At 39.0% G+C, this 20,275-nt stretch overlaps 2 protein-coding genes across 8 annotated transcripts in view; one reads left to right on the top strand and one right to left on the bottom strand.

Moving 5' to 3' along the window:
- The window catches only part of GDA (guanine deaminase), a 157,339-nt gene that overhangs the window by 84,138 nt on the left and 52,926 nt on the right, over positions 1-20,275 (bottom strand). The window lies entirely within an intron of this gene.
- On the top strand, positions 14-20,178 carry ABHD17B (abhydrolase domain containing 17B, depalmitoylase). 7 transcript variants are annotated; one of them, XM_062641528.1, is made up of 5 exons: positions 45-159; positions 1,936-2,018; positions 6,722-7,196; positions 17,587-17,766; positions 18,657-20,178. In XM_062641528.1, the coding sequence occupies exons 3-5, from the start codon at positions 6,730-6,732 to the stop codon at positions 18,874-18,876; spliced, it is 867 nt and encodes a 288-aa protein (XP_062497512.1). In that variant the 5' UTR covers positions 45-159; positions 1,936-2,018; positions 6,722-6,729; the 3' UTR covers positions 18,877-20,178. The 7 variants fall into 7 exon arrangements, with proteins under 7 accessions (XP_062497497.1, XP_062497512.1, XP_062497504.1 ...); XM_062641520.1 differs by lacking the exon at positions 45-159 and adding an exon at positions 171-386; XM_062641531.1 differs by lacking the exon at positions 45-159 and adding an exon at positions 446-464.

The raw sequence follows: 20,275 nt of genomic DNA, 5'->3' as shown, positions 1-20,275 counted from the left end.
CCTCCCGGCTGCTTCCCTCCCACCCGCCCCTAGGCGGAGCCTCAGCGGCAGGCACGGCGCTGCGGGCTGCGCTCCCATTGGTGCACTGCGACCGGCTCCCGCCCGTCGCCCCCTTGGCCGCTTAGGTAGCCGCTCGGTCCGATGCAGTCTCTCGGAGAGGTGAGGCGGGCGCAGGGCTTGTAGGCCGCGTGGAGAGGAGCTTCCCGGGGGACGCGTGTTCACTACCGCGGAGCGCGGCTGCAGAGCTGCGGGAGCCGGTCGGGGAGCTGATAGCTGCCTGCCGTTACTCAGCACAACCGGCACCCATCCCCCCGCTGGCCGGGGCTTGAGCGGCGGCGGTTGGGGAAGCGTGGGGCCGCCGCCTCCCACAGGAGCGCCAGGTGCAGGTACGGGCTGTGCCCCCTCCTCCCACCTCCGGCAGCAGCGGCACCAGGACCGGGGTCTGCGGGGATTGGCACCTTGCCGTAAAGGGGTGGTGGGGAACAACCAGCGGGGGCCCAGCTCGGCGCTGGTGGTGGTGTTGCGGTTCGAGGATCCGCTCCCGAGGTGTGGCGGCGAGCCGGCCCCTCGGCAGGTCCGGCCGCTTCTCTGCTCTCCTCTCCTCTCCTGATCGCAGTACTTCGCCGCTGTCTGAGGCAGGCGTGCGGCGGCTCCCCTGAGGAGCTGTGGCATGGGGCAGGAGGAAGGGCCGCGGTAGTCAACGGCTTCTCCTCAGGGAGGGAGGCAGGCGGCGGTACGGGTCTCGGGCCCGAACCGGACGTGGGGGTTGGGCTTCGGGGCAGGCTCGGGGGCCTCTGCCCTGCCGGCCTCGGTGCTCCCAGCGAGGGGGTGTCGCCTGCTCAGAGGGCCCGGGGTGAGCGGCCTGACCCGGGGCTCCCGGCTCCGTGGTATTGCCGTGGCCGCCTTTGTTGGGGAAACAGGCGCGCTGACTTCTTAAACGCTTGTTAAATACTGGCGTTTAGCGGGTTTAAATAGTGCCTCCTCGTAAGCGATGTTGACTTCTGCAGAGTTCTTAGACACAGACACCTGAAGAGTTCATTTAGTTTTTACGAGCCCGGTTTAATGTATTTCTTCAGCTTCTGCTGTTTGAGGTGGGAGTGGCGCTGGCCTTAAAATTGCTCTGTGGTATTACTATTTTAAAAGTTTAAAGTATTTGGCCAGAAGGTAACTAGAAGAATACACGACTGGAGAAACCAAAATAGTAGCATATGAACAGAGGCTTTAAAAGCATAGCTGCTTCTTAGTGATTGACCGGCTGGTGCAGTGAAGCACCAGATTGATGTGTTTGAAATACAAGAGGGGGCTTCAACGCCTGTCAGGCTACAGATGGCTTTAGCAGAGAAGTTCCATGGTGCAGAGTCTTGCTTGGAGGATGCAGAACATTATGTAATCTGACTTAATCACACAGCTGTCTGGCTGGGCTCTTTAGAGGGTTGGCTTGTTCTTTAAGTGAGAAGGAATGGCTAGATTTTTCATGTGTTTGCTGTATTCCCTTTCACTTCTCAACTTTGCCATTAGGTTTTGGGTATACAAAGTAAGCAGGAGGTCTCTCTATATGCAAGTTAAACTTTATAATATTGCTAGAATTTATAAGCATAGTAAAGCAGTTTATTTGTTTAAAAGCAGACTAGCCAAAATGAAGGTTTGAACCTATCAGGCTTCTCTGGTTTTATGTAGGTCACTTTGCTCTTTGAAAACTGCCTCAAAAAGTTGCTTCACCATATTTCTTGGTATGGCTTTTTCGTTATTGAATAGATGTCCTTTGTGTTCTTTTCCAGACGTCCTGTGTATTCGTTCTTAATAATTACTTTAATCCTTTTATGTAATACTTAATCAGACACCGATTTTTATCTTTGTTTCCCCCCACTAAATATTCTGTTACTTTTGCTGTTGAAGTAGTTGGAGGATATTCATACCCTTCTGTTCCATTTTTAGTGTAATGCAGGTGTTGAAATAAATATGGGTACTTCAGTAACGGCTTGAACTCAAGTTTTCATTGCTTTGTGTTCAGCGAAAGGGTGAGTGTCTTTTATTCTTTAGCGTTTCTTAATTCAGCAGTATATAATGAAACATTATGATTAAAACCCAAAACAAAACCAACAAAAAAAGAACAAAACCAAACGAAAAACCCCAACAATTTGAATACTGTGCTTTTGTTACAGTTAGAGCACCACTAAAATTTACAAACCAGGAGCTATATTTACAAGTCTGACTTTGCTCTTTTGAATAGTTCCTATGAAATAAGTAATTTAATTTCGATTTACAATTAGAATCATTTATATTTAATGTAAATACAAGATTTCTAGATAAATGTTTTCAAGGGCTGGCTTTTGAGGCTAATACATAGTGAAGTACTTGAAGATGTGAATAATGGGAGCCACTTTCTTGTTATGATTTGCAGAAGGAGGAAGACAGGAATAATTGCTTACATGAAAGAGCTACATTTGTGTTATCCTAGGAATCACAAAATAAATATTTGAGGCGTTCATTCAGGTTATATAGACTTCCCCCCTCTTCTGTCAGCCTTAATGAAAAGGTTAATTGCTGAAGAATGAATTGAAATTACTGCCTGTGGATGCATTTATCATTTTCTATGTTACTTTTTTATTCACAAGAGAGTTAGAGATAAATTTGATAAAGTAATCTGGCCTTCCTTTTAAAAGCTATCCCAGAGTGGGTGGGTGATAACGCTTGCGTTCTGTTTTATTTTTTAGCTTTTCTTGGTGTAATAGTAGAAGTTCCACTTTTCCACAGTTTCTTCCAGAGAATTTTCCCATTTAAAATTTAAGTACATTTTCCATAGAAATTAAAGGATAGATATATATATATTATATATTATTTTTGTGTGTGTATGTGTGTTTTGGTGTTTTTCATTTTTGGGGTTGTTTTGTTTGTTTATTTGTTTTTTTGTTAGCAATTTTGCCAGCATTAGGAACTGTGTTTGCAATGCAAAACAGCGCTGGCTTCTTTATTAGTACTGAAATGATAAATAGAAGGTGAAATAGTTATGTTGTTGGGATGTGTTGATCTCTGTGATGCTACTGTAATGAGCACAGAGATTTACATCATACATGCTCAGAAGGTGTTAAGACTATAACTTAAGTATTCACAAGATATCTTAGGCAAATTTAAAGTTACTCATCGGTACTTGTGGAACTGTATCATTAAGGTAATTTGTGGTCAGTATTGTTTTTGCCAGGCTTCAGTCGGAGTCCTGCTAAATTAAGCCCATTTGTTATTAGAGTGCTTTTTAATGCAATTCACTTTATGATACCTTGCTCACTTTCCATAAGTTATTTTAGACTAAATAAAATAATCAATCTCTTAAGACTGTTGATCGCCAGAACTTTTACCAAGATTAGGTGATGCTAAATGAAGAGGGTTTTGTGACTTTTTACTGGAATAATTTTTGGCAGGATGAATCGTTAGCAAATCATGGTATGTTTTTTTCTAACATTAAGAACATTAAAAAAAAACCGACACTTTTGGGGGTAACATTCATTTTAATCCCTCATTGAACAGTATACTTTTTGAGGAAAGATTATGCCTGTTTAGTTGAAGTGAAATTATGACATCTGGTGGATAACTACTACACTGAAATGCTGATTCAGTTGAGCTTTTAAACAGTGATACCTGAATTACTGTACACACTTTGGGGACTCGCATCCTGGTTCCATTACCGATCTGGAGGTTAAGAACGCACTCGTGTGAATTCAGTGAATGACAAACCAGCTCCAGCATAATGGAAACGTTGTTTGCGTTTAGTTGAAGATATTCTCCTGAGGAAGTTCAATAGGTGTTCTGTGTCAGACTTGTTCAATTAACGATACTAGAGATCTGCTGTTTTTCTTGGGTCTTCTGAGAGAAGAAAGTAGCAAGTATTTGTTTTAAAGAAACGGGATGTTGCTAGCTGTGATTTAGATGGAGAATGACTCTGGAATCAGGATCTGTAGTTTCAGTAGACAGTTTCCACTGAATTAAATGGACATTATGTGAAGTCTGCATTACTGTGTAGCATAGGGAAGAAATAATACTTCAGTCATGGTCTTCAGCATAAGTCATTTGCCACATGTGGCAACAGCCCATTTTTAGCACATTTAAGCTATCCTGGGGGCACAGTACCACCTCAGCTGATTAACTGTGGTTACTGCAGTACTGCCCTGTGTGTGAATTCCACAGGCCAGTTTCCAATCTTCTGAAATTACTTTGACAAATAGCAAACAATTTCTCAGTGAGATAATGTTTGTAGTGTTGCTGGGTTGTTTCTAGTTATAAATAATGCAAACTCCTGTTTTAGTTTTTTCTGACAAGTGGATCGGGAAGCAAGTAAGAAATCCTGCAGCTATTGTTATATGCTGGAATAGAACGCAATCTGTTGTTCCTGGGCAGAACAGGCTATTTATACCTCACTTCTGAAGGTACATATTTTTCTAAATTGTTTGCATAAAATAATATTACCCCTGTTCCCCTAGAATAAATTGTAGTATCTAGCTTTAGCCTTCAGCTTTTCTGAAAGGTGGGAAATTTACTTGGAACAGATGGGTTTAATCGTTTCTGATAGAAATAGAAGTGTGGTTGAATAGTAGGTCTTGCAGAAAAAGCCTGTTGAGGCATCAAAGCAGTTTTTATGTGAATGTGAACTTTCTTAGTAGAGGTGAAAGAAGTGTCTCCTTTGGTGCCCACAGCTGTAAGAGAAATAAAGAAGGAAAAATAGATTGAGTGTTTCCTGTGCATAAGGTAGACCAAGCTTTTTGTCAATCCTTAGACCTCTTCCACTTGTCCTGACTTGTACATTAAAATTAAACTTGAATCTCGCCTGAAAGGGATCAGATGAGCTATTTCAAATTTGAATAACTACTTGTGATGATTACATAAATAGATGAGGTTTTTGTTTCTTTAGCTGGCAGAAATATGGTCATTTAGGTCTTAATTTAAGAGATCATCTTTTTATGGGAGGTGGTGATCAGTACACCCTTCCTGCCATCTCTAAATTGGTAGTGTTGGTGACCCGTATCTAAGGGTCTGTGATTTTTCCCTCTGTTTTGAAGAAAACTGGAGACTTTGGGTGAAAGCACTTGGCTATAGTAGCCTTTGCAAAAAAAACAGGGGTTTGTGCCCTACAAAAAGGAGTAGTATTCCAAGAATGCTTATGCTGTTTATCAGATTGTCTTGTTTACTACTTTACAAGTATACTCTGTGTAGCTCTGTATGCAGTATGCATTCAGACTCTACCAAAAGGAAGAGATCATTCACATGTCCAAAATACAGAGTTGATCTGTAATCTATATTCAGCAATTCTTACAGCAGTGTTCTTGAGGCTTTTCTATGAAGAAATTTGTACAGGCATGAAAAATGTGCAAGTTGGAGGACAAACTGAAATATGATATAATACCATCAAGCATTATACTTAGCAGTAAGATTTTGTTATTGGATTACCAAAGTATACCTGAAAAAAACATGGGACTGTGGACATAAGAAATCAGCTTATGTAGTTCCCATTTGTAAACTTGTATCTAGCATTCAAAGCGTATACATGAAACTGTTTCTGTTTGCAGTGACCTGGCAAAAACTGAGCTTGAGACCTGTGGATAGACCTGGAATGGAAAAGTTAAAATTGAGATGAAGTGCCAGATGCCTTAACACTAGAAAAGTAGTGTAAATACCTGTCTTAGGTGTGCTGGTTTCCAGCATGGCTCTTGGCAGATTTTATCACTCTTCCTACCCCTGAGAAAAAGTACTGTCTCAACAAAGAATTTCCTTCCTCCTTCCCTCCCCTCTTCTTCCTGCTGTAAATTAAGAGGACACAATGTCTGCTTTTTGGGGCAAGTGTATCTTGTATATCTAGCTTGTTTTAGGTATATGTGTGTTTATGTTTTTTTTTCTCCTCTCCCTCTGTTAGCCAATGCTTTGAACTGGCAGTATAGGTTGTAATGCTTTGACAAATACCTGTAATAGAGCATTTGGTTTGGGATGGTATTGTTAAAGCATGGAATAAAAATAGTCATGTTATTAATATAATCTGAATTCCTAAGTGCAATATGGGAAACCTTAGCTAATAATTTCTTTGAAGGGTTTGGAAACATTTATGTCAGCCAGTATGTGCAGCAAGGAGGAGGTTGTGGGTGGATTTTAGTGTAGTGAGGGTCTATAGTGTTTGCTAAGCCAGTAGAAGCAACTTGTCTTCTGAGTTTTGACTTTCATATTTATGATACTGCTTACAGGAGCTCATAAGTCATGATTGCACTACATTCTCTGTATTTAGGAAATGCTGTAGTGATTTTTGGCTGCAGAAACCTGTATAGCCGTAGTATGCTGCAAACACTCCAAAATATTTTTATTGTTCTTTATAAGATACATATTTGTCAAGGGACGCACATTTCTCTTTACGGCTTTAAGATCAGGAACTTCATTTCCTCCAAAGAAACTCTGAAATTTAAGCTTGTTCTCTCCTGGATAATCATATTTTAGTTTTAATATCTGACAGCTTTTAGAGTTATCACCCTTCTTTAATAATATGCTCATTCTAAAGTAGCTGATGATATAAAAATAAGCTATTGTGTAGAAATTTATATGTATATATTTAAATCTGTGTTTTGTTAAATATTTCCACTAAAATTATGTATTCTGGAGGGGTTATGTTCACATTCTGCATGAGTTTTCTTTTTTTTTTATATATAGAATTGTAACTAGAAACTGATACCATTCTCTCTTCCTGTTTCAGCCAAGAAGATGAATAATCTTTCGTTTAGTGAACTGTGTTGCCTGTTCTGTTGTCCACCATGCCCCGGGAAAATTGCCTCCAAACTGGCATTCTTACCTCCTGATCCTACGTACACACTGATGTGTGATGAGAGTGGTAGTCGCTGGACTTTACATCTCTCAGAGCGAGCAGACTGGCAATATTCTTCTAGAGAAAAAGATGCCATTGAGTGCTTCATGACTAGAACAAGTAAAGGTAACAGGATTGCCTGTATGTTTGTGCGTTGCTCACCTAACGCCAAGTATACCTTGCTCTTCTCACATGGGAATGCTGTTGACCTGGGTCAGATGAGCAGCTTTTACATAGGACTGGGTTCACGAATTAATTGCAACATATTCTCATACGATTATTCTGGATATGGTGCAAGTTCTGGGAAGCCAACAGAGAAGAATCTGTATGCTGACATTGATGCTGCTTGGGTGGCCCTCAGGACAAGGTAAGACATTAGTTGCTATTTTTCTTTTACAGCATGCTCTTCAAATGGTTGTACTTAATCTGCATTTGTAGTTTAAACAGAAATGCTGTATTTTAGGATTAAAGCTGATTGGAGTGCCTTATGCTGAAGTTGTTGTTAGTACTGTGAAGGATTAGTATATAGTATTGGAATACTAGAAAAATTAAAACTGAATGAAATTTATTAAGGTATGTTTCAGTCTTGATTGACTAGAAGATTATGTGTCACAATTTGGCATCTTCGCAGCTGTAAATATCAAAAGATGAAAAATAACTATAATAATCAGTTCCACACTAACTAAACCACTGGTGTGATGTGGGAGAGGGAGAATGCGTGTTGTTTTTTCAGACAATTCCATCACCTACTGTTTTTTGTAGAGAAGGACTGTGGAAAAGCTGTTATGAGAGAACTTGGTGAAGCTCTGGATTACTGTATAGTGTTCATACCACCTTTGTTCCAGAATTCACACAGCATTTCTAAAGATAGGTTTCTATATTTAAAAAAAAAAAGTTTTTTATCTTGGCAAAATACTGCATGGGAGAGGTCATAATTGATCCATGTAAATACATTATAGTGGGAATAAAATCCAGGTATTTTAATTGGTGGTGTAAGCTGAAATAGGTTAAAACTGGACAAAGAAGAAGGCGTAAATTGGAAGGATATTATTTCATCAATTTCTGGATTCTAAACCTATGGTTTTAGGGAGATAAAATAGTAATATGTAACACTCTGGAGGCATTCTCTCATATGGGTAAGAATCATAGGCACCACATAAATACACTATGAAGTACCCAGTTCTGAAGTTTGAGAGCATTTTTCAGTATGTTTTTTTCCATTTAGAGCAATATTCTTCTTGTGTTACAAATTACAAAGATTTATTTAAAATACTATGCAATAATAAGAATAGATGTTCATCAAAAAAGTCCCATCATAGTGTGTATTTAGCACCAAAAAGCTGTGAAAATCTGAATTTAGTGTAGAGCAGGATGTTATGGTTTGATCATTATAACATCAGCATTTTGTTTAATAATATAATACCAGCGATGTGATGTAGTGTAAGGGCATGCATAAAGACTTTAAATTCTGCAGCTTGGTAGTTGTTGCAGTGAATTTAGAGCTTGATCAATGTAATATTAGCTATTTTCCTATTGCTTTGGAGTGGATTATCACTTTTCAGTGTTTTAAACACACATGTTGTCTTGCAATTTTTTTTTTTTTTTGCATTATGACAAATGTGTGATACCTCTTTGAAGTATCTTTTATTCACATATTAAACTAGGAAGAATACTTATTATCATAAACTTCATACAACCACAGGGGACTGGTGTTCAGCCTCATATTCAAAAACATGTACTGTATTGTTAGATTAGGTTTAGGCATTTGTTTGAATGCGGTGGAAAGCTGAGATATAACTAGATCCAGTCTGTAAACCAAGAGCTGCAGCAGGTGCATGAGTGACCATGGTTTGTAGTTGATAGGTGATCTGAAAGATAGCCACTTCTTGAAATACCCAGTAACACTGACCAAAACCATAATACCATTTTGAGCAATGTGGATGATGTTCTGAATTGCTTAAATGTACCAGAAAATTGAAGAGAACTAGATGGTGAGACTTAATTACTTGTTTGTCAGTTTACAGGCTCTTTTTATGAACTAATTTGTAATTATTGTCTCTTCCTCTCCTTAACAAATTTCTGATTGAAAACTTAATAGAAAATGTGATTGCAACTTGAATTCTTGCCTCCATTCTTGAACTGTACATAGTGTACCTCTGCTAATTAAATAAGGTTGTTCATTATAATACCCTGTCTGAACATCCCCCTTTGCTGAACAGACATTGTTGTGGGGGGATGACTAAATACCTTCTACATCTGTCCGCTTGTTCCTCTTCATTCAGGAGTGACCTCACCTCACTTCTATTTGCTGCTTTCATAAAAATGTGTCAAAACCTCCTTCAGAAATATATAATTCTATAGAGTGTATAGAGCTTGGATTGATCTACCCAACTTCTGGATTTTGCAAAGATTAACTGATGTTTTTTTTCCCATGCTTAAAAAGTGGTTGGTGTTACTAGTTTCTACTATGGCGCTTTCAGCAACTTCCGAATTGGCAGACCTAGTCTTGTCCTTCCATCTGAACGCTGAAGGTACTGAAGTTCTCCCTGCTACATGACTCTGGATATGCTGGCTTACAGAGTTTGGTTACCAGTCTATGCTACTCTCTCAAGCCCTGAGACAGTGTTCAGCTGTGTTTAAATACTTGCTGAGTATCTAGACCAGAATGCATCTTTTGAGCATTTGATGCAGCATTGATTCACCTTTCTAGTATAGCCTGTTCTGTCAGTGTTACCCTGGCACCATCTTTAGTGTTTTATAATGCAAGTGTTCTGCAAAAACAAATTTATTCAGTGGATTGTTTGCAGGACATATATAGGTATACCTGTAACTCCTTTGAAATTCATGTTGATGGGATGAAAGAAGAAAGGGATCATAGACTTTTAAAGTGTACCTCACAGATTGTGATGGGATGAAGAACAGAATGGAGAAATTACCTTTGTGGAACGAAGGTTGATCACAGCCACCCACAGTTCCCTGCATTCCCTGTTCTGCAAAATGGGATCATAGATCCCAGTCTTAAAAGGCGTTTCTGGGTAACTAAAATGCTGATGAGGACTTCATTGTATAGTCAACATATGTGCTTTTGTTGGACATACGTTAGTGTGTTAAATTTTGTATCTTGAAGGAAAGTCCAGATGGCCATCTGTAAATGGGTACAGCTGTCCAGTGGAGACTAGGCACCTAGGGTGAAATAGTCTGGAATACTAGTATTGAGGGTGTTAGGGAAATTTGTCCAACGCCACTTTGCTGTAAGGGCATGTGAATATTATAGTTCATATAAATTAATATGGAAAGATAACTTGGCAGCAGATGAGAAGATTCTGAATTGTAAGAAGTAAACGGCAGATGCAGATTCTGAATTGTAGCCCTATTCTTCACTTGTTTTGAGTATTTTAATAGGAAGCAGTAGCTATCCCTGAGGATGCTGACTGCAAGAAGGCAAGGTGATTCACTGCCATCATGTTTGGGAAAGTTGTGCATCATTGCATGTTCATGTGCATCGGACTATATAGAAGCTGCAAGTGAGGACATTCTTTTTCTGACTGTCATAGGTACGAAGTGTTGAAATGCCAGGAGTCATTTTGGTGTACGCCTATTTCCTGCTGTCCTAGTCTCTGAAGGCCTTTGATGACACCCTGGGAAGGGTGGAAAAGTTTAACCAGCCCCAGGCAAATGCAGGGCAGGTGGCACTCCTTCAGGAACTTGAAGACTTGTTGGAGTTACTTCGTGATCAGATTTACCTTTAAGAATCTAAATAATCCTTTTTTTGTGGTTGTTTAGCATGAACAATAGAATAGTTGAAAAATTGAAAGGTAAATCTCACCATCAGACTGGTGTGTCAAAGTAGACAGAATGTCTGCAGTTTGAACAGTTAAATACTGGAATAAAAAACTAAATCTGGATGTTAGCTAGAAGTGTGAAAAATATATACCTCCAGAAGTGAGGTAAAAATGACCTGTTCTGTCCAGGAACAACAGATTGCGCTGTTGAAGGGAATTCACAAATTCTGTTGTGAGTCTTTTTCGGTTTTTGTTTTGGTTTGTTTTTTTTTTTTTTAAATTCAAAAGTAGGGTGGGAGTTTTTGCTAGAAAATAAGTTACCTTAATTTTGAATAATTGGAGAGAAATCAAGCTTTTGTTTAAATTGAGCTTTTATTTACATTGATAAAGTAGCTCAATTTGTAGTGAAATCTTGCCATTAAGACAAATGTACCAGCAGCATAGTAAGGTTCAGAAAAGGGCAAACCATCATGAGAGAGGCAGAGGAAGTGCAGTTTCTTTATTCTACCCAAGTGATCAATGGGCTTGCCTCTCATAAGGCATAGTTCCTGTTTCTGCTAGCATTGTTTTGTCTTACATACATAAAAGAGGAATCTGCATCTGAGTTGAGGAAGAGCTGTATGTTCCCAAATCTTATTATGGCCTGGAATGTTGACAGTTAAAGGTGTGGAGCTTGTTCATGCCCTTCGTGTTCTGCAATTTGTAGATGCAATTTTGTGTGTTATGTGCATGATGACAAAAGGTCCTGAAATGCGAGTTGAAAATTCCCTGAGGATGTTCCCCCTTGTTCCAAGAGCCTCAAGCACTGCTGTCAGTTGGCTAAATGTGTGTTGCACTCGCTTCACAAACAGTAGCCTCTCTGGGGCATCTATAGCTCTTCATTAGCGTGAATCTGAACTATTGAAAATGTACCCTTCTGTCATTGATTTTTACAGATGCTTTATTATTGTAAAGTGAGCAAGTCTTCTAAATTAACAGCAGTTCAGAAGTAAAAAGATTAATTGCTTTCTGTCTCCCTTAAATATATCAAGGGCAAAACAGCAGGTACTCTTTAAGAGCCTGTAAGCGTAGTATGGTAATTTCAGCTGGCATTTGGCTGTTGAATGTAACTTAAGTTTAAAAAAGACCAAAACAAAAAACCACTTGTTACAACCAGACATTCATTTTTGAAGTTTGCATATTGTAAACTAATAACGTGATGTATATCCAATGAAAGTATATAATATGGTGAATATCCAGTGTAAGTGATGTGTGATGAATATCCAATTAAAGCGTTCAAGGTAAGGTCGGACGGCACTTTGAGCAACCTCATTGGACTAGATCATCTTCCAACCCAAACTGTTCTATGATTCTGTGAAAACAAAAGAGGAGGGAGGGGTTGAGAAGGGTGGGACAGCCACTAATGCAATTAAAGTGCAGAAAAGGTCTTGTTAGAAAGAAATATAAAGGAAATGGTGAAAGAGTTTCTGCTGCAGAATGTTGTGAAGTCTGTCACAAAGGAGAAAAAGAAATTTATTTCATTGGTGTTTTCCTGGAGAAGCAGAAAAGATCAGTTTAGTGTGTTTAGGATTTCCTATTTTACAAGAGACCATCTAGGTCTGATCAGCACATGTAGGCTTGCAGAAGAGGATACTGCCTTCACTATTCACCCTATGTTCACTTTGGCCTTGACTATACGGAGTGCTCTGATGCTATAGTTACAACTATCTACTGGCTTGCTCATTCCTTTCACCCACCAATAGCATGTCATTTCTTGCTTGGCCCTTAACACAGCCAGCACAAAGGAGCAGAAAAATAGTTGCTCCTATACTCCCAAAAGAGATTAATTTGGTTTCCTAAAAGAGCTGGTGAAGCCCAATGGCAGCATGTGACTGAGGATGCAAACAGGAAAGTGTTTCCCTTCTGTCTGGCAATAGCTTAGTTTCCTAGGAATACTAACCTTTTCCTTTAGCATGATGACAGGGCAGAAGTTTGAGTGTTCAAACATTCTGTGTGGAGGTTGGCAAGTTTATGTCAATGGAGGTACATCTAGTTATATTAAAAATCTGCTTTTCAAATTCCATATGCTTTGCAGGCAGGTAGCCTGTAGGTGCATGAACATAAAGGATAAATGAGGTCTTGGTCAAAAAAGATCTGAAAAGAATTTAGAAGAATTGAAACCTCAGTTGCTGTGGAGAAAAATGTTGTGGGCAGCCTTTAAGCTGCAGAAAATACCTACGTGAATTTTATGCCAGATTCAGTCCAGAATAGCTTGTCCCCGAGGAAGAGCGCCTTCTCTGAGAAGGTACATACTTGCACAGGTGCTTTTAAGATCTTTGTACCAAGGTCCCTTCTGGTGATTATGGCTTTAAAAAAAAAAAAAAAACCACAAAAAACCACCCCCCCCCCCCCCCCCAAAAAAAAAAAAAACATAAAAAAGCCACAGCATGCAAGTCCCCACTATTACAAACAACAAACTGAACTTATGTCTCTTCTGACGCAAGTTATCTAAGATTAGAGTAGACAGTAGTGTTTATGTTACCTCTATGATCGACATAATGAGCTATCAAAGATGTCATCGGTTTTTATAGCATATCTTTGAGCTTTTGGTATCAGAGCAGCTACTAACAGCATATGGCTCTTAAAGAAGAGAATACATGCTGCAAAATATACTTTAAGTTTTGGTTTAAATTCCTGTGCAATGGCCTGCATCTTGTAAAACTCAATACACAAGGAAATGTCAGAGTGATAATTTCCAAGGTTTTTTGAAAACTATAACATGCTAAGCAATTTCCATGTTATACTAATGATGCAAATTCTCAGGTACTAATGAGTTTTGTTCAGATCCTATAAAAGGGATAGGAAGCCATACTGTACTTTCAGAATGGATAAATGTGATTTGAATTATTTTCAGTTGGGAGATTAAAGGATAGATGCTAGGCTGTTCTTGGGTGTTTCAGAAGAGTTACAGAAATAGCGAAGACCTTACATCAAAGTTTTAATTTATTGTATTTTTGTGTGTTGGAGTTGTGAAGAAAATATTTGTAAATCAGAATGTTTTATTCTCTGAGAACTGTTGTGAGGTAGAGGGCTTGCCTGTAGTTCCAGGCTGCTGACTGAGTTTTAGTGTTTTACATCTCTTGATTATGATCCTAGAAACTTTCTACAAAACACCTGTTATCAATATTCTAGCCAATTTTGGTTTAAAGTATAAATTTTATTAAACTGAGTAAGCGATAGCAGATAAAACAGCGCTGGGCGCGCCGGGTAGTCCTCTGCTCCGCCCAAGACGCGCACATGCGGTCCCTGGGAGGCGGTCCTTTATCTTCTCCGGTTCAAGGCCCCGGCCAATCCTGTCGCCCCTCCTCACTCGGATGTTGACATGGCTCTTCCCCATTGGTTCCCTTTGTTGCAGGGGGTCTCATTACCGAGAAGTTTCGGGAACTTTGGAGAAGCTCCCAGAGGCTTCGAGCAGCGTCCACTGGCAGCCTCCTCACCGTCGCAGCCCCCTCCCCTCAAGCGTTGCAACAAGACACCACTTCGAGCCACCCAGCCTCCTTTTCTCTCTCACAATCCCGCGCAACAATACAACTGACCTCCCCCCATTACCTACAGAGTACAGCAGTTACAGAGTCAAAAGGAGTATTGTTTCACATAACGACAGCCACAGAGAGCCTCCCTCCCCCCAAACTTCTTGATGGACAAACCCCACACATTACGCACTGATAGTAATTATATAGTCCTAATACATTTATAGAATGTATCTGTATCTGTGCTAATACTTCTACAGCTTCTATGTTTCACTCTAGCAGAGCACAATTTAAATAAATATTTAAGTAGACAATGTTAGCTGTGAACAGTGGATTTTAGCGCAAATTTAGGAAGCTTATTGGGGTGCTCAGTGAGTTCTGCTAGTGATATTTATATTTTAGTAATACTTAAATGTGATTGTTCTTCTTGAAACCTTCCTAGATGTTTAATGTTTGTTACATATTGATGTAACATGCCGGATATATTTTCTGGCTTACTGGAAAATACCTGTGAATTTTTGGGTTTTGTTGGCTGGTAATTTGAATGTCTTGATACATGTGAAACATGGTTTTTTCCTAATGCTCCTGATTTCAAGACTTTTAGACTTCACTGACTTTTAGTGTTTGGTGACCTACACAGCATATAATTAGCTATATTTGTAAGATACTGAACAATATTTCATGATCTCCATCATGAAAAGCACATGTAATAAAGTGGTCCACTTGCCTCAGTGACGTATACTTCCTGTAGGGAAACCTTTCCTTCACAGCTGACAAGAGCCACCTCCAGTGTTTGAGGATTCATTTCCCTTTTGCAATTGCTATGTCAATTCCCCCTTCTCTAGTGAGTGATCCCAGCTGCTTGGCTTCCTTACCCTTTAGTGACTGTTGGCCCCATTGTCCCAGCATCAGGATATCCAGGTGATGGTGTGCTCACCTATAGGACAGCTGAAATCTTTTATATTCCACAGCTCTGTCAAGGACAGGGAGTGAGAACTTACCTCTTCATCTTCCTCTGTTTCTTGTACTAATTCCTCTTGTTCAGTTGTTGCCCCCTCTGGTTCTGGCATTGAGCCTTCTTCATCTTCCTTCGCTACATGAGTTGCATCTCTTCTTGCTTATAGTGGCAATTGATATTGTCATAGATTGGTACTTAGGATCAGCTGCAGTGCCTGCTACTGGGGTTGGGGGGCTGCTGAGCTTGTTGCTGGGGATGAAATAGCCCTGTTGTCTGTTGCTTTGCCATCAGGTCCAGAGATGCTTTCCCTTTGACGGTACTGGATAGAGTTGAGCAGGGCTCTGTAGGTGTAGGCCGAGCCCCCCAGTACGTTGTGGTTATTTGTCCCGGTCTGGTATTGCCAGGACAACAGCATACCTTGCCTATGTGTTTCACCAGCTTTTCTGGATTTCACGTTTGTTCAGTGGTGAAGTTCCAAAGCACTGGAAAGGCCCACACTGGCCTAAGTACTTGCCTATACTGTCCCCCACACCCTGCCACTCATGATTGTCCAGCCTTGGGAAGGATCTCCAGGTGGTATTCTTATTTAAGATTAAACAACTATCTTAAGACCTGAACCTTATTCAACAAAGTGATGGCTCCCAGCAAAAGAAGCAGGCTGGTTTCAAGGGTATTCAAAGAATATTGAAAATCTTTAAAATTCTCAAATGCCATTGTAATCAGCCTGGTGGGGGAGTGGAAGGCACAGGAGGATGTCTCCTCCATAGGATGTCCCTCCGAGTGGGGAAGAAAGAGCTGTAATTCTTAATAATTCCCATTATGTGCTTCTCAAAGTATAGAGATGATGGCAGTGCTGAGAACACATACCAGATCAGTTTCATGATCACTAATTCTATTGTATGACAAGTGATTATCGTAAAGTAAACAAAACAAGAACTTTAGCCTAGGCCCCAAAGCAAAAAACACCAAAAAAGCAAATACTGGCTTCAAGTAAGGTGTGACATAACAAAACTGTGAGACCAAGCACAACAACTCTGAGAGCAAATGAATCAACATTGTGATGAGTGACTGTTACTCTGAAACAATGAATGCTTATCACAGATATGTTTAGAGACACTCTGGTCAGATCTGTCGTTATCTCAACCTTTTGTGCCTCATGTTGGGCAACACAAAGGACTGTCCCGGTTTAAGCCCATCCAGTAACTCAAAACCATGCAGACGCTCACTCACTCTCCCCTTTTTTCACCGCCCCACGCAGCAGGATGGGAAGGAGAATCAAAACATAAACTCCACAGGCTGAGATAAGAACAGTCTGGTAACTACTACTACAAGGGAAATAACAGGGGTAGAAAGTATAACACTAAAAAGGGGAAAAAAACAAAACAAAACAAAAAACAAACCACAAGCGGTGCGCAATGCTCATGACTTGCTGACCGATACCCAGCCCAACCTAACCAGCGATCGGTCCCTTCAGGGTGACTCCCACCCGCCTTGTATAGTAGGCATGATGTGCTGCGATGTGGAATACCCCTTTGGCTAGTTTGGATCAGGTGTCCTGTCTGCTTCCTTCCAGCTTCTCCTCCTCCCTGGCAGAGCATGAGAGACTGAAAAAGTCCTTGATCAGGGTAAGGGCTACTGAGCAACAACTAAAGCATTGGTGTGTTACCAGCATTGTTCTCAGATTGAAGCTGAAACACAGCACTGCAGCAGCTACTAGGAAGTAAAAAAAAAAAAAAAAACAACAAACCAACTGTTACAGCTGAAACCAGGACAATATATTAGATACGACTTGTATAAATGTTAACTAAATATTTCATGACTCTTTTGTTTATCTTGGTTAATTACAGAAAAAAATAGTGTTTTCATCTTACTAGGAGGCTTTAATTTTGTACTGCTTATAGGGCTGTGTTAATTGTGGGTTAGGTGCTAGGTTACATGTCAAATCAACTATGATAAGAAAGAAGCATCTATGCTACTACATAGAATGTGTACTACTCTGGGCACTATCTGGGCATGATTTAAGTCCCACTAAATTGCTGACCAGTATTAGCAGCTTGCAGGTTTTATTGGGTATTAGAAGAGTAAAGCCAACCAAATTTTTGTATACTTGATTACGCTCTGCTTGGTAATAACCATAGAGTTAACAAAGCTCTAATCAGTTTTCTGTTGTAGGTCCACCAGGGTTAGCAGTAAAGGCTTTCAAGAGGAAGCCACAACTGCATTCACAAATCCGCATTTAAAAAAAACAAACAACAAAACAAACCATATTTCAGTATCATTGAGGCATAAGGTAAAAATGTTACTGGAACTACAGAGTAAATAATTGTGTCTTTAAGTCAGGAATGTGCTTGAATATGCCTGCTTGTTCTTCTACCAGCTCCTGTTTCATAGTTTGTCACCTTCAGGAAATATTAATCTTCAGAAATGCTTATTTTGCATAATTGTGTAGTTGCAGTTTTGTCTGTTTCAATTTATATGACACTTTGGTTAACATTTTTAAATTTCTAGGTACGGAATCCGCCCTGAAAATGTGATTATATATGGCCAGAGTATAGGAACAGTACCATCTGTGGATCTTGCTGCTAGGTATGAAAGTGCTGCTGTAATTCTTCATTCTCCATTGACCTCAGGAATGCGAGTAGCTTTTCCTGATACGAAGAAGACCTATTGCTTTGATGCATTCCCAAAGTAAGTTTTAGGATTTTTTTTTTTTTAATCTGTATGCATCCTTATTATAGAAGTTTTAGACTAAGAAATTAGTAATATGGCAAATTCTCTGAAACTTTTTTCGGAGGTTTAAAAAACCATTGAAGGAAAGAGTGAATAACATCAATGAAGAACATTTGATTTAAAGGAGTTTACAGAACTTTGTAATCTAGGTTTTTCACATCTCTAATAATTTCAGTGGGTATCTGTTAAAGAAGTGTTTAGTTTCCTATATAACCCCTAATACCATTCAATGTAACAAAGCAGTTTTAGTCAAGTGTATTATTAATCTTGGTAACTATGAACAGTCTTTTGCATGTTTCTATAAGCAGCAAAGACTCAAAAGCTATCTAGACCTTAACTGAAGAAAATTCCTGTTATGTGTTTCAGAACTAATGCCGCTACTGGTCATTACAAAGTTGTGTGCTTGACTCAAACAACTACTTGTATTTTTAAGCATCTAACTTCAAAGACATTTTTCCCCATAAATGGTCAAACTTTAAGTGCTAAAATTTTTTCACTTCTGACAAGCGCTTTTTTACTGGAAGACTCTGAACTAATGTTTTCATCAGTCCTGTGGCTTTTTTTGTTTTTAATGTAACATGGTAACAAATATCCCTTCTAGATGGATTGCTCTGTTATTCGATCCTAATAGTTTCCAGTAGTGTTTTTCCTTTCTGTGTGGCTTTACATGTGCTTCTGTAGTGGCTTCCAGGGTGTTGTTAAGATCTAATTTTCTAATGATTTAAACAACTTCAGAATTAAATTGTTAAAACTACAGTGTGTAATTGAAAAGTTAAGTCAACCATCTGGTCTTTCAGAAAGATCTAATAAAGCTCACTGTGTTCATAGATGTAATCTTTTTCTTACAGCATTGATAAAATTTCTAAAATAACATCTCCTGTGCTAATAATCCATGGGACTGAAGATGAAGTAATTGACTTTTCACATGGCCTAGCATTGTTTGAGCGTTGCCAGAGACCTGTAGAACCACTGTGGGTAGAAGGAGCGGGCCATAATGACGTGGAACTCTATGGACAGTACCTTGAAAGATTAAAACAGTTTGTGTCACATGAACTGGTGAACTTATAATTTTCTTTGTAGATTTACATGCTTTTTCATTTCATTGCAGAACTGCATGCCTTAATAAATATATAACATAAAACCTGAAGGTTGTGTTTTCAAATCATCTTGGTTGCCTTCATTAAATGTACAGGTAATGATTTGTCAACATAATTAATGAAGGTTTTAATGCCAGTACTATAAACTGGAATTACATGATCATGGAGTCAAGCTTGGCAGTTCATGTTACTGTGTGAGGTTTTGTCTTCTTAGATGTACAAAAAAAAAAAAATCACAAGGAGTACTGTATGAAATTTTAATTATAGAAATCAGATGCTGTAAAGGTGTTGCCAAATGCTTTAGCATATCAAAACCAAGTTTAAAAATATTTTTTAAACATCTCAAAATGTACTGTGACTTTACTCTGTTGCACAGGTGTAAATTAAAAACCAGACTTCTAAGCAGTTGTTCTATAAAAATGTAATAACCATGGAATTTAAGCAAATACTTATGTATGTAATAAGAATAGAGAGTCACTGGGGATAACCAATGCCCTGTTATAGGGGAGGTGGTCAAAATAGCTCTCTCTTTCCATATTTTTATCTTTTGTGCTTAGTTATACTTTAGTTGTTTTGTTCTTGTATTGTCCCTTACCTTTCACATTAAACAGATTTACCTACTCATCTTCTCAGCAGTCCTAATCTTGCCAAAATAATGCTGCAAGTTATCATTGTTGTAATGCAAATATCATTCACATGACGGCTACTGAGGTCACTGAGTACTTTGAAACCAGTAAGACTTTTAGAACCTGGAAGTCTTTGTGGACCTTGTAGTTTTAAACATTGTTTGTGTAGAGGTGCAATATTTCATTATAAAGAACCTGGATGCTTATCCAACTTTGTAATAAACAATTTGCTAATATGCAGTTGTCTGATCAGGCTTACTTTTGGATATTCAGTGTAAAAGCTTATTGTTTTCTGAGTGTTGTATGGAAACTTTTACTAATTGGCTGGGTGGAGGGCAAGAAGAGAATGTTGACTTTTTTCTATTAACTAATAGTAAAATAAACAACTAACTTTGTAAGTTGCCTTTCCCTTGAATGCATTTTATGTGAATAAAAGTATGAAAAAGAAACTTAGTTATATGTAGCTGATTTGTAAACAAAATAATATTCCAACAATACACTGTGCTTCTGATTTCAAGGCCTTATGTAGTTTAATTGTTCTGCTTGGTTTTTGTGATTGCAACTATTGTATACTTAAATGTAACTTCAAGTATTGTGAAAATTTTGGATAAGATGTGTTGGTTAACAGTAAACAATATTACACACTTGCTGTTTTCCTCTTTAATTTTTTTTTGAGTGTAAGAAATAGCAACAGTTGCTTGCAGTATCAAAAATAATAAGCAACTTCCCCATTTAGTCTAGGAA

This window comes from Pezoporus occidentalis, unplaced genomic scaffold (assembly GCF_034315485.1).
Source record: "Pezoporus occidentalis ecotype Australia unplaced genomic scaffold, CSIRO_AGI_Poc_V1 ctg117, whole genome shotgun sequence".
Classification (NCBI taxonomy): Eukaryota; Metazoa; Chordata; class Aves; order Psittaciformes; family Psittacidae; genus Pezoporus; species Pezoporus occidentalis.
Note: the sequence above shows the minus strand (reverse complement) of the source record. Positions and strands in the feature narration are given on the sequence as shown.